Source organism: Salvelinus namaycush, chromosome 18 (assembly GCF_016432855.1).
Source record: "Salvelinus namaycush isolate Seneca chromosome 18, SaNama_1.0, whole genome shotgun sequence".
Classification (NCBI taxonomy): Eukaryota; Metazoa; Chordata; class Actinopteri; order Salmoniformes; family Salmonidae; genus Salvelinus; species Salvelinus namaycush.
Window position 1 is genome coordinate 14,664,786 of NC_052324.1, and position 14,042 is coordinate 14,678,827.

At 42.3% G+C, this 14,042-nt stretch overlaps 1 protein-coding gene across 1 annotated transcript; it reads left to right on the plus strand.

The window, feature by feature from the left end:
• The first annotated feature begins 1,212 nt into the window (after positions 1–1,212).
• LOC120062702 (mitochondrial-processing peptidase subunit alpha-like) lies at positions 1,213–10,905 on the plus strand. The gene is made up of 13 exons (XM_039012761.1): positions 1,213–1,319; positions 6,664–6,866; positions 6,987–7,066; positions 7,209–7,291; positions 7,468–7,562; positions 7,725–7,825; positions 8,008–8,271; positions 8,369–8,461; positions 8,581–8,699; positions 8,793–8,883; positions 10,143–10,205; positions 10,307–10,451; positions 10,605–10,905. Exons 1-13 carry the CDS (start codon positions 1,273–1,275, stop codon positions 10,772–10,774), a joined length of 1,554 nt encoding a protein of 517 aa, XP_038868689.1. The 5' UTR covers positions 1,213–1,272; the 3' UTR covers positions 10,775–10,905.
• Positions 10,906–14,042: the final 3,137 nt, after the last annotated feature.

A 14,042-nucleotide genomic window follows, 5' to 3' on the forward strand; every position in this document is an offset into this window, starting at 1 on the left:
TCCAATCAATGAGACGAGATTGGAGATGTTGGTTAGCGCTGCCTTGCCCTATAAAAAACGTAGTCTACAAAACGTAAAACAGTAAAACAAGAATGGTGTTCATGGGAGGACACCACGGAAGAAGCCACTGCAGTCCAAAAAAACTGAAGTTTGCAAAAGTGCACCTGGATGTTCTACTGGCAAAATATTCGGTGGACAGATGAAACTACAGTTGAGTTGTTTGGAAGGAACACACAAAACTATGTGTGGAGAAAAAAAGGCACAGCATACCAACATCAAAACCTCATCCCAACTGTAAAGTATGGTGGAGGGAGCATCATGGTTTGGGGCTGCTTTGCTGCCTCAGGGCCTGGACAGCTTGCTATCATCGACGGAAAAATGAATTCCCCAGTTTATCAAGACATTTTGCAAGAGAATGTTAGGCTATCTGTCTGCCAATTGAAGCTCAACAGAAGTTGGGTGATGCAACAGGACAGCGACCTAAAACACAGAAGGAAATCAACAACAGAATGGCTTCAACAGAAGAAAATATGCCTTCTAGAGTGGCCCAGTCAGAGTCCTGACCTCAACCCGATTGAGATGCTGTGGCATGACCTCAAGAGAACAGTTCACACCAGACATCCCAAGAATATTGCTGAACTGAAACAGTTTTGTAAAGAAGAATTGTCCAAAATTCCTCCTGACCGTTGTGCAGGTCTAATTCGCAACTACAGAACACATTTGGTTGAGGTTATTGCTGCCAAAGGAGGGTCAACCAGTTATTAAATTCAAGGGTTCACCATACTGGTACAGATCTACTAAAACTCCTAGTGATATATGTTTCAGTAAGATTGGATTTTTCGCATTTATAACAATGGTTATCAACTGTACTGCAGGAATAATTGAGGTTGTGGTGGCAGCTGCAGAGAGGTATTTGGAGAGATATGTGAGTGTGTGAGTTATAGGGTGTGTTAAGTGGTGGTGTCCCATCCATTCAGGTTGTTGGCCTGAGGTAGGACTAAATGTTTTATATTAACAAGGCAAGTCAATTAAGAACAATTAAGTATGGTGGTGTTATTATTTGTGAGTTTTGTGTTTGATGGTATTTTTTCCCCCAAGCAAAGTATAAGGGATTTGTATTCCAGTCTAGTAGGTGGCGGTAAAGCAACATTTATTGGATGCCAACAGCCGTTAAACCTCATCAAAGAAGAAGACAAGGAGGAAGAAGAATAAGGAAAATAAAAGTGTTTTGAAATAGCATCCGGGTGAATTAGTGGTCACAGAGAATTCAAGATGGCGGCGCACATGTCGCATTGTAGAAGTTGGGGCCGTGTTCAGAGGTAATATTCACAGCTTAGTATTTGCAAAAATAAAATACTGTAATATTTTATGTTCACGTTTATCTTAAAGCATTTGCATTGACTTTACTGAAATATGTCATTTCGTAATCAGCTAGCGCGCAAGCAAGCCGTGTAACTAATAGATTAATTCAAACAAAACAATGTTGTGGAAAGCTATATTTTGAATCTGCAGTCGGCTGCGAACGAATAGCATTATTGACAGTAGCGTTATATGCATGCGAGTGCAGTCGTGATTTCCTCTTTAGCTAGCTAACTAGGTAGCTGACGTACACTATCACTGGCAATTTGGATTTCTGGACAAACACACTTTGGCATCATCAATAGTTAGCACGTGGTGCTACCTAGCCCATTTTTATAAGCTAATTACTACCTTTAGAGTCTATTGACAATAGTATCTTCTGGCTGGGGAAGTTTTAAAGGTCCACTATAATTGCTCGGTTATTTCCTGATTGCAAAATTATAATAGTTCACCTATTTTCAGTTAATCTAACAAAACAAAGTATAGTGTAGAGAATCATTGTACCATCTAAACCACTGAAATATTTTCCATAACCGAAAATATTGTATTTTCAGCTGTTTGAAGCAGGAGTACAAAACCGATAGTAAAAGATGCATAAACGAAAAGTAAGATCAGGAAGCATAGAAATAGCACACACAAAACATATACTGCTTCTTAGACTTACTTTCAATGAACTTACTTTTAAGTTTATTATTATTATTTTTTGTATTTTACCCCCATTTTCTCCCCAGTTTTGTGATATCCGAAGGTCGAGTCATGAGTCGCTAGAGTGCGATAAGCCAAGTAAAGCCCCTCTGGCCAAAATCTCCCCTAACCCAGATGACTGAGGGCCAATTGTGTGCTGCCCTATGGGAGTCTCGGGCACGGCCGGTTGCGACACAGCCTGGGATCGAGCCCGGGTCTGTAGTGACGCCTCAAGCACTGCGATGCAGAGCCTTAGACCGCTGTGCCACTCGGTAGGCCGAGAATTACATTTCTATTATTACGGAAAACATTTAAGTCTCCAAATATCTCAACTACGATGAAGTTGAGGGTAGACTAGTGTGGGCTGACTGGAGCTCTGATATCACATAAAATGAAGTTATCAAAAACGATGGAGGCACGCAGAGGCCAAATTGAGCTCCGTACCGCATCGCAGTGAGCCTCTGAATTTTTTTAACAATGTAGAGAGCTCCGTATAGTTCTGCATTGACTTGATTGGTTGACGGTAGGTGAGGGCGGGAGGTCCTGTATAAACACTAACTCACTTCCTTGACAAATTCCTTAACAACAGCTCTGCGTTGCTCTGCAAAGCGCAAGACTGCAAAACGCAACAAGTGTGAATGCCCTGACTTCTGCAGAGGCCACATCACTGTGAACGCTGCACGGCCAATGCAGACAACGGATTGACCATGCAGCGGCTTTAAGATACAACTGGTCCAAGGAACATGTAACTGTTGACATTTGTTTTGCATGCTGAACAAGAACAACTCCAGGCAATATTACTATCCTAGTCCAACTGCGCACTGATTTAAACAATCAGTGTAAAGATATACAGGGTAAAGTTGATCATTTCATAACGACGCCAGCAATCACTTTGCGAGACACACTGCATGGCCAATGCAGGAGAAAAGGAGCTCTCTAAACTTTCAAACGGTCAAAACCATTTGATTTTGAGGTGAGGTGAAATCCGAAGTTGTGCTATATTTCATTTGCGATCTCATAGCTAATTTGTAAACTATAAATATTGATACGTTACTAGCCCAAACACTTAATCTGCAAAAATGATAGGTTAATTAGTGGGTGACGGTTATTTCAGAAGTGGGGGGACAAAAACAGGCTACATTGCACCCCGTTCCCCAAATCTGATATTGGTAGTTGGGTGGTAGATGCCAAGTCTCCCTCATGGCCCATGTGCCTACATTGTACATACAGCATAAACATGCAACATTCACACACACACATACACCATAGATACAGTTGAAGTCAGAAGTTTACATGCACCTTAGCCAAATACATTTAAACTCAGTTTTTCACAATTCCTGACATTTAATCCGAATAAAAATTCCCTGTCTTAGGTCAGTTAGGATCACCACTTTATTTTAAGAATGTGACATGTCAGAATAATAGTAGAGAGAATTATTTATTTCAGCTTTTATTTCTTTCATCACATTCCCAGTGGGTCAGAAATGTACGTACACTCAATTAGTATTTGGTAGCATTGCCTTTAAATCGTTTAACTTGGGTCAAACGTTTTGGGTAGCCTTCCACAAATTTCCCACAATAAGTTGGGTGAATTTTGGCCCATTCCTCCTGACAGAGCTGGTGTAACTGAGTCAGGCTTGTAGGCCTCCTTGCTCACACACGCTTTTTCAGTTCTGCCCACAAATTTTCTAGAGGATTGAGGTCAGGGCTTTGTGATGACCACTCCAATACCTTGACTTTGTTGTCCTTAAGCCATTTTGCCACAACTTTGGAAGTATGCTTGTGGTCATTGTCCATTTGGAAGATCCATTTGCGACCAAGCTTTAACTTCCTGAGTGATGTCTTGAGATGTTGCTTCAAAATATACTCATGTTGCCATCTATTTTGTGAAGTGCACCAGTCCCTCCTGCAGCAAAGCACCCCCACAACATGATGCTGCCACCCCTGTGCTTCACTGTTGGGATGGTGTTCTTCGGCTTGCAAGCATCCCCCTTTTTCCTACCAACATAACGATAGTTATTATGGCCAAACAGTTCTATTTTTGTTTCATCAGACCAGAGGACATTTCTCCAAAAAGTACGATCTTTGTCCCCATGTGCAGTTGCAAACTGTAGTCTGGCTTTTTTATGGCGGTTTTAGAGCAGTGGCTTCTTCCTTGCTGAGCGGCCTTTCAGGTTATGTTGATATAAGACTCGTTTTACTGTGGATATAGATAATTTTGTACCTGTTTCTTCCAGCATCTTCACAAGGTCCTTTGCTGTTCTGGGATTGATTTGCACTTTTCGCACCAAAGTACTTTCATCTCTAGGAGACAGAACGCGTCTCCTTCCTGAGCGGTATGACTGCTGTGTGGTCCCATGGTGTTTATACTTGCGTACTGTTGTTTGTATCAAAAGCTTCTAAAGCCATGACACAATTTTCTGGAATTTTCCACTCTGTTTAAAGGCACAGTCAACTTAGTGTATGTAAACTTCTGACCCACTGGAATTGTGATCCAGTGAATTATAAGTGAAATAATCTGTCTGTAAACAATTGTTTGAAAAATTACTTGTCATTCACAAAGTAGATGTCCTAACCGACTTGCCAAAACTATAGTTTGTTTTCAAGAAATCTGTGGAGTGGTTGAGAAACTAGTTTTAATGACTCCAACATGTAAACTTCCGACTTCAACAGTATATATAATTTACACTTGCACAGTCAGCGCAGACAGATCCAGCTCAGAGAGGCCCAGCTCCTGAGCTCCATAAGAGGCAGATTCTAATTTAGAATGAAAAAATGGTTTAAGTTTCAAGCTTTAATGTCACGTGCTAGCTATTTAGCAAATACTATATTTACTTATGGATTGGTGATAGAAGCTATTCAGGAGCCTGTTGGTGTCAGACTTGATGTACCGCTTGCCATGCAGAAACTGAGAGAAGTCTATGGCTTGAGTGGCTGAAGTTTTTAATGATTTTCCTTCCTTTCACAGCCTTAATGTAACAAATGTTAGATCATCGGACTAAATTGCATTGATTAGTTCTCTAATCAAACTGAATCGCACCGAATCGTTTCAAACTAAAACGTATGGTTACTGATTTGTATCAGAGCTCATGTATCTATATATACGTTTTGAGTGGTCTTTAAAGGGAATGATTCACATCCCTAGCATTTACACATGACATTGTCCTGTCGGCTACAACAGTACTAAAACCAGTTAGAACAGTGTACAGTAAGTGTATATTTTACATTTGATATTATTTTGATGTGATGAAAGTAAAGGGCTGTATCTTTCTACAACTGTACAGCAATTGAGAATCGATTCGCGTTTAGATTGAGTCTTTGGCTGTTTTGGCTACCAGAGCTGGTCTACCTCTGAAAATAACACAAGGTCCTTGGACCTAATGGACTAACGGTAAAGTTAGGCTCCTTAAGAGTATATATTTGGCTAGGTGCTACCTAGAACATGTGGGAAGGTGAATATGGTAAATAGTTGTGACTTCAGTTCCCCTGACTGTCAAGACATGCTGTTGTTGATTGCCGCAATCCATAAACTAACCTAAACCTGGCCTCTTTCTAATCTTAGTGTGACATTTGTTTCCTCACTCGTCTCTAACATATATGGTCTAAAACGTCAAACGGTCTCTACAAGTCAGAATGTTGAATACATCTAATTTGAATTTACTCTGTCTGCCCATTTCGTCCTTATTCGGGTGGAAATGTGAGACAAAATATCCACAGGAAAGTAATATTAACTGACTTAAAACGAGGATCTCTGTGTGTGGCTATCCCGATTTTGTCTGCTTATAGACTAAAGCTGGACATTACATGATTTTAAACTACTTGGGATCCACAACACATTTCTGCGATTGCAGGTGAATTGTATACTTGTAGGCGCCAACTAAGACGTCTTAGGTCGCGGAATGTGAGCGGGAGAAAGAAGTGTGATTATGGGTCTTTCGCTTCCCGATCCGCATCTTATGTCCAGATAAACAGAATTCTGACATGCTAGACATTTTGGGTCGTATCTTTTCTACAATGCGATTTGTGCAACTTGTCCTCTGTTGCTTGGCTACAACCACAAAGAAGGGGTAATGATGACACTTCTTAAAGCCACAGGCACTGTGACTCATCTGGAAATTATAAAACCGACATGGTCTAGACAGGTCGCAATGTGAGCAAATTTGTGTAATATGAGCACACCAGTCGCGGACTTCAGGATGACAAGATTATGCAGACAATTCGCATAATGTTGGTGCTCCGAAGATGTGAAGATTTTTGTTTTCGTGTAATGTATGCCTAGTTAAAGGCACAAGACGAAGTACATGCACGCAACACATGTATACTAACTGAAGTTTTGCAGGTGTTTACATGGTTTTGCGCATGTGTCAGGTTATAGTAATCTCAATGGCAGTAGTGACGTTCTAAAAAGTCGGGTAAATTATACTTCCCTGTGGATATTTTTCTTACATTTCTGCCTGAATAAGACAACTACAAGAGTAAGTTCAAATGTAATGTTTATCATTTTGGCTTTTAAGGAAACTCATGTTTTTGCAGTCCTTTAATTCAGATTGGTTTGCAGAAGTCTGGGATTACAGTCTGATTTATTAGGCAAATTTAAACCTTACATCTTTGCATTTACAGGTTTGGAATTGCAGTATATAGAAAGTACAGCAGTGGCAGCAGATATCCAAATATCTCACTCTCTGCACCGTTACCAGGGATCCCTAAACCAGTGTTTGCGTCCGTTGACGGGCATGAGCAATGCGAGACTAAAATCACTACTTTGGAAAATGGCCTTAAAGTAGCATCTCAAAACAAGTTTGGTCAATTCTGCACTGTTGGAAGTAAGTTGCTACAGCATTTGAATATAACTGATCTTTTCTTATTCTATTTCAGAAAGTCTCCATTGCTGCATAATCAATAAAGTATGAACGAATGATGATTTGCTTCTTCTCTCCTTCCAGTTTTAGTAAATTCAGGATCCAGACATGAGACAAAATACCCCAGTGGAATTGCACACTTTTTGGAGAAACTGGCCTTTTCTGTAAGTGTCATCTGCTTTGAGACGGCTTGTGCAAGACATGTCCCACCTTTTTGCCTCAGTGTTGTCACTTTTGTAGCCTAAGCAAATTGATGGCCATGTTTTTGTTTATGGGAAACGATGAAAGTACAATGTGCATCTTCAGTCCACAGCCCAGTATGGCAGTAAAGATGAAATTCTTCTCACACTTGAAAAACATGGAGGGATCTGTGACTGCCAAACATCCAGGTATGAATCATTTCCTTTGGCTTCAATGTCCAGGCACAGTATGTTTTCTCTCTGACTGATGGAAAGGTATACTAACTATAGTCATGGTACTCTTTATCCCGTTCAGTGTTGTACTGCTTTGGAAGGGGATGAAGCTTTTCAGTCAGTTTGTGTGACGCCTAAGGTTTTATTCACAGAGACACCACCATGTATGCCGTCTCTGCCGAGGTGAAGGGACTGGACACGGTAGTCAGCCTGCTCTCTGATGCTGTATTGCAGCCACGCCTGCTAGGTGAGTCAACACTTTGAGTGACAGGTTTGTCATCGTGTTTGACGTCTCCTTCAATGATTTGGGGAAAATGTTGACTTAATTGAATTGTCTACGAAAGTAAGACTAGTAAACGTTTTTGTGGGAGTATATTTCTTCAGGGATGGCTCTGCTTCTGGTTACTAGATGAGGAGATTGAGATGACTAGGATGGCAGTGCGCTTTGAGCTGGAGGATCTGAACATGAGGCCTGACCCTGAACCTTTACTGACAGAGATGATCCACGCAGTGAGTCATGCTATTGATTGATCCTCAGAAATTACAACACTCTTGAGCTGCATGAAGTCTATTGTTGCACCGTTACTAATTTACTTTGGCCCCACCTCTGCAGTGAGCCTAGATCAATTGCGCCATTTATGGACAAATTCGTATGATGATACATAACTTTTCACAACACATCTTTGAACTAGGCAGCATATCGGGGGAACACTGTTGGGTTGCCTCGCTTCTGTCCAGTAGACAACGTGGAGAAGATCGACAAGAAGCTGCTACACACGTACCTGCGGAGCTACTACTGCCCAGAGCGTATGGTGCTAGCCGGTGTGGGCATCGAACATGAACAACTGGTGGCCTGCGCCAGGAAATATCTGCTGGATGTGAAGCCAGTATGGGGAGCCAGTACGCCTACCAATGTCGACCTGTCTGTGGCACAGTACACTGGTGGAATCGTAAGGGTAAGAGCAGGAAGATTTTTCCCTTTCCTTCCTTCCTTCCTTTTTCCTTGTTTATTTTACTAAATCAGAATGTAAATCTCTGTTTTGATCCTCTCAGATGGATAAGGATATGTCAGATGTGAGCCTTGGCCCCACTCCCATCCCTGAGCTCACCCACATCATGATTGGCCTGGAAAGCTGCTCGTTCCTGGTGGGTGCTCACTGTGATTGGTTGGTGTGGAGGATCTCCCGCCCACTTGCTTGAACTGTCTCAAGCTCTATCTAGGCTATCCTGTATCTGGATGTTAATATACATATTTTGTGATACAGGAGGAGGACTTCATCCCATTTGCCGTCCTCAACATGATGATGGGTGGAGGCGGGTCCTTCTCAGCGGGGGGTCCTGGGAAAGGCATGTTCACTCGGCTTTACCTGAACGTGCTCAACAGGTAAGCAGGATACACCCTTCTCAATTCTAATGAAAGTAATTACGATTGTATTTTTTTTTATTCTTTATTTATTTTTATTTTTTTAATCTACAGGCATCATTGGATGTACAATGCCACCTCATACCATCACAGTTACGAGGACAGCGGCCTGCTGTGTATCCATGCCAGTGCAGACCCCAGACAGGTAGGGAGAGGAGATTCAGGAGGGGCAGGACTTTACACTGTAGTTTAAAGGGCTAATACTAAGCTGCCAGATGCTTGGAATATAATATCTGTTAAAAATAAAACATTTTTGTTATGTCTTTTAAAATAATAATTTGGTGGTGGCTTATATTTGTCAAATTTCACACATTTACATGCACTCAGTGGCCAACTTATAATGTATACCCATCTAGTTGTGTGTCGGACCCCCCTTTGCCTCCAGAACAGCCTGAATTCTTCGGAGCATGGACAAGTTGCTCAATTGGTATCAAGGGACCTAACGTGTGCCAGGAAAACATTCCCCACATTACACCACCGCCACCAGACTGGGGCCATGGACATATACTGCTTACGCCAAATTCTGACTGCCATCAGCATGACTCAACAGCAAGCAACTGGAATTTGTTGGACTAGGCAATATTTTTCCACTCAATTGTCCAGTGTTGGTGATTGTGTGCCCACTGGAGCTGCTTCTTTAGGAGTGGAACCTGGTGTGGTTGTCTGCTGCAATAGACAAGGACTGACGAGTTGTCCGTTCCGAGATACCGTTCTGTACACCAATGTTGAACTGCGGCGTTATTTGCCTGTTGGTGGCCCGCCATTCTCATTCGACCTCTCAACAAGCTGTTTTCGCCGACAGGACTTCCGCTGACTGGATGTTTGTTTTGTCGTACCATTCTCGGTAAACCCTAGACAGTGTCGTGCATGAAAAGCCCAGGAGGCTGGCCGTTTCTGAGATGCTTGATCTGGCGCGCCTGGCACCGACGATCATACCACGCTCAGTGTCTTAGGTCACTCGTTTTGCCCGTCTAGCATTCAATTGAACAGTAACTGAATGCCTCAATGCCGGGCTCTGCCTGCTTTATATAGCAACCCATGGCCGCGTGACTGTTTGTACGCGCGACCCATTTTTGTGAATGGGGTGGTGTGCCTAATAAACTGGCCATTGAGGGTGTGATAATTGGAAGTGTTTTTTTGCACATCCCAACTCTCCGAGACACCCTCTGTCATTATCAATGGCGACCCTGGCGCAATTAGGGTCAAGTGCCTTTCTCAAGGGCACATTGAGAGATTTTGCACCTTGTCGGCTCAGATTGCTAGTTAGAATCCTTATGTTACTGGCCCAATAACTTTTAGGCTATCTGGCGCCCCTGGATTTGACTTTGTATGATGTGTGTTCTCTGACGTTGTGAAAGTGCTGCCATTCCAAAGTTGTTGATTACAACATCTTGCTTTGTTAAGGTTCGGGAAATGGTGGAGATTATAACCAGAGAGTTTATTCAGATGGCTGGGACAGCAGGAGAGGTAAGGCTTGTCACAAAAGCCATTTTAAAATGACAAAGATTTCTGAACTTGGAACTCTCTCTTTGAACTTCCAAACGTTGCTTCTCTCTTTCTGTGCTCAGATGGAGTTGGCGAGAGCGAAGACGCAGCTCAAGTCCATGCTGATGATGAACCTGGAGTCGCGGCCGGTTATCTTTGAGGATGTCGGCCGACAGGTTCTAGCCACAGGGAAGAGGAAGCTGCCACACGAGCTGTGTGACCTCATCAGTGAGTAGTAGTGCCCTGGGTCATAAGTGGATATTGATATCCTCAAGCCCAGAATGAAACATTGGTGTCTGACAATCTGCAGGGAAATGACAAATCATGACTGTCATGGCAGATCAGTAGTTCTTTATGCTGACTTTTCACTTCTCTTTCCAGGTAACATTACAGCAAGCGATATCAAGAGGGTCACAACCAAGATGCTACGCAGCAAGCCAGCAGTAGCAGCGCTAGGAGACTTGACTGAGATGCCCTCCTATGAGCACATCCAAGCTGCCCTATCCAGCAAGGACGGGCGCCTGCCTCGCATGTACCGCCTCTTCCGATAGACCTCCCTGCGTTTACCCTGACATCAATGTATATACTGGACACTGACCTACACTACCGGTCAAAAGTTTTAGAACACCTACTCATTCAAGGGTTTTAATTTATTTAAAATGTTTTCTACATTGTAGAATAATAGTGAAGACATAAACTATGAAGTATAACAAATGGAATCATGTAATAGCCCAAAAAGTGTTAGCCACCCTTTGCCTGGATGACAGCTTGGCACTCTCTTGGCATTCTCTCAACCAGCTTCACCTGGAATTCTTTTCCAACAGTCTGGAAGGAGTTCCCACATATGCTGAGCACTTGTTGGCTGCTTTTCCTTCACTCTGCGGTCCGACTCATTCCAAACCATCTCAATTTGGTTGAGGTCGGGGGATTGTGGAGGCCAGGTCATCTGAGGCCAGGTCATCTGAGGCAGCACTCATCCCTCTCCTTGGTAAAATAGCCCTTACACAGCCTGGAGGTGTGTTGGGTCATTGTCCTGTTGAAAAACAAATGATAGTCCCACTAAGCCCAAATCAGATGGGATGGTGTATTGCTGCAGAATGCTGTGGTAGCCGTGCTGGTTAAGTGTACCTTGAATTCTAAATAAATCATAGACCGTGTCACCAGCAAAGCACCCCCACACAATCACACCTCCTCCTCCATGTTTCAAGGTGGGAACCACACATGCGGAGATCATCTGTTCACCCACACGGTGTGTCACAAAGACACGGCGGAAGGAACCAAAAATCTCAAATTTGGACTCCAGACCAAAGGACAAATGTCCATTGCTTGAGTTTCTTGGCCCAAGCAAGTCTCTTCTTCTTATTGGTGTCCTTTACTAGTGGTTTATTTGAAGCAATTTGACCATGAAGGCCTGATTCACACAGTCTCCTCTGAACAGTTGATGTTTTTTACTTGAACTCTGAAGCATTTATTTGGGTACAATTTCTGAGGCTGGTAACTAATGAACTTATCCTCTGCAGCAGAGGTAACTCTGGGTCTTCCTTTCCTGTGGCGGTCCTCATGAGAGCCAGTTTCATCATAACGCTTGATGGTTTTTGTGACTGCACTTGAAGAAACTTTTTGAAGTTCTTCAAATGTTCCACGTTGACTAACCTTCATGTCTTAAAGTAATGGACTGTCGTTTCTCTTTGCTTAATTGAACTGTTTGTGCCATAATATGGACTTGGTCTTTTACCAAATAGGGCAGTCTTCTGTATACCCCCTTACCTTGTCACAACACAACTGATTAGCTAAAACGCATTAAGGAAAAGATTCCACAAATGTACTTTTAAGGCACACCTGTTAATTGAAATGCATTCCAGGTGACTACCTCATGAAGTTGGTTGAGAGAATGTGCAAAGCTGTCAAGGCAAAGGGTGGTTATTTGAAGAATCTCAAATCTCAAATATATTTTATATATATTTTTTGTTTACTACATGATTCCATGTGTTATTTCATAGTTTTGATGTCTTCACTATTATTCTACATTGTAAAAAATAGTCAAAAGAAAAACCCTTGAATGAGTAGGTGTTGTAAAAACTTTTGACCGGTATGGTACACTAATGTTCTCTCAATGGAGCTGTGCTAAGCACTGGGAGAGAACTACTGTTTGGATCTCCAACTGTAAAAGAAAAGTTTTGAGTGAGGTGATTTTTAAAAACAACATTTTACTCGGTGAGGATATACCCTGCTCTGCGTACCTGGAGCGTCTACACTTTCTTGCCAGAGGGAAGTTTTCCTTTCCTGTTCACTATCCCACCTGACCCATGTTGGCTGGGATGGTTTGCATGCTTTTTGGGTTTAATTCCAAGTATGTGTGAATGAATATGGCTAGAGATTTACATTGCTGGATCTGTAGAGGGAGACCTACAAATTACCTTCATGGTAAAAAGGAAAATAAAGGGTTGTGATTTTCTGTTTCCCAGCCTTCTGTTGGATAGCAAACAGGCCCGGGCCCGGTTGCCCGACAGCGATGGAATTTCGGCTTATGAGTGTTAACGATGCGTCGTTCCTATAACAGCCGAAGATGTAACATGCGTTTCCCAAAAACACCACACAGAGAACGTTCACGAAGTCCATCGTTGGAGCATGTCGATATAGTGATAGGATCAAAAGAAAGGCAGCACTGCTGAGGTTATCGGTGATCACAGACAGATAAACATCTTGATTCTGTGTTTAGTGTAGATATTCTGTTCATGAAGTGACGTGGAAGGGGGAAAAAATTAAACATCTAATGACGCACTTAGTAGTTCTATGAGTGGTCTGAGGCAGTCGGTAAATAATGTGCGTTTTCAAATACAACTTTAGTAACAAGGGTTTTGGGAAACTGCTCAGAGACTTAACAATGCTCCTACAAAGGCTCTAACGATGAACTTAGCCTTAAGATACTTTTGGAAAACCGGGCCCTGGACTACACTGTATGTGTGAATGTCCTAGCAATGTCCTACTACACTGATGTTTGCACAATTAACACAGATACTTCCTTAAATTTGACAGACACTTTTTATGACATTTCAGAGGCTGGAGTCTCACCCAAGGCCCAAGGCCAAGGTGTTGAAAGTGTTCCACAGGGATGCTGGCCCCATGTTGACTCCAATGCTTCCCACAATTGTCAACTTGCGTGGATGTCTTTTGAGTGGTGAACCATTCTTGATACACGGGAAACTGTTGAGTGTGGAAAACCCCAGCACCATTGCAGTTTTTGACACACTCAAACTGGTACACCTTGCACCTACTACCATACCCTGTTCAAAGGCACTTAAATCTTGTCTTGCCCAGTTGCCCACTGAATGGCACACATACTCAATCCATGTCTCAATTGTATCAAGTCTTAAACATCCTTTAACCTGTCTCCTCCCCTTCATCTCTAGACTGATTGAAGCAGATTTAACAGGTGATAATAACTTTCACCTGGTCAGTATGTCATGGAAAGAGCAGGTGTTGTACACTCAATGTATATAGTACTGTGTGTGTGCTGATATCCTTTCGGGTGCCAGAGAAATCTTTACATGTATTTCTCATTTCCAAAACTATATTGCTATTATAGTAGAGGAATGGTATGCGTCTTCTCTAAATTGTAATAATGTATTTAGCTTTTTCACTTTGTTTCAGAATACTGCCACAATCTTACATTTTATTTCAAACCAAGGTTTCTCTGGGTCCTTGAGAGAAAGTGAAAATAATGAATGTGATGACCCATATGTATATCTGTATTCTGGTAAATTAATAATTGCCATGAATGGACAGTCAATTAGCATTTATAAAGCAATTATACTGTCC

Excerpts from the sequence above, each read along its gene's own strand:
- LOC120062702 (XM_039012761.1), top strand. The coding sequence starts at position 1,273 with ATGGCGGCGCACATGTCGCATTGTAGAAGTTGGGGCCGTGTTCAGAG. Across the intron at positions 1,320-6,663 it reads AGTTGGGGCCGTGTTCAGAG|GTTTGGAATTGCAGTATATA; the intron begins GTAATATTCACA and ends TTGCATTTACAG. Across the intron at positions 6,867-6,986 it reads TCAATTCTGCACTGTTGGAA|TTTTAGTAAATTCAGGATCC; the intron begins GTAAGTTGCTAC and ends CTCTCCTTCCAG.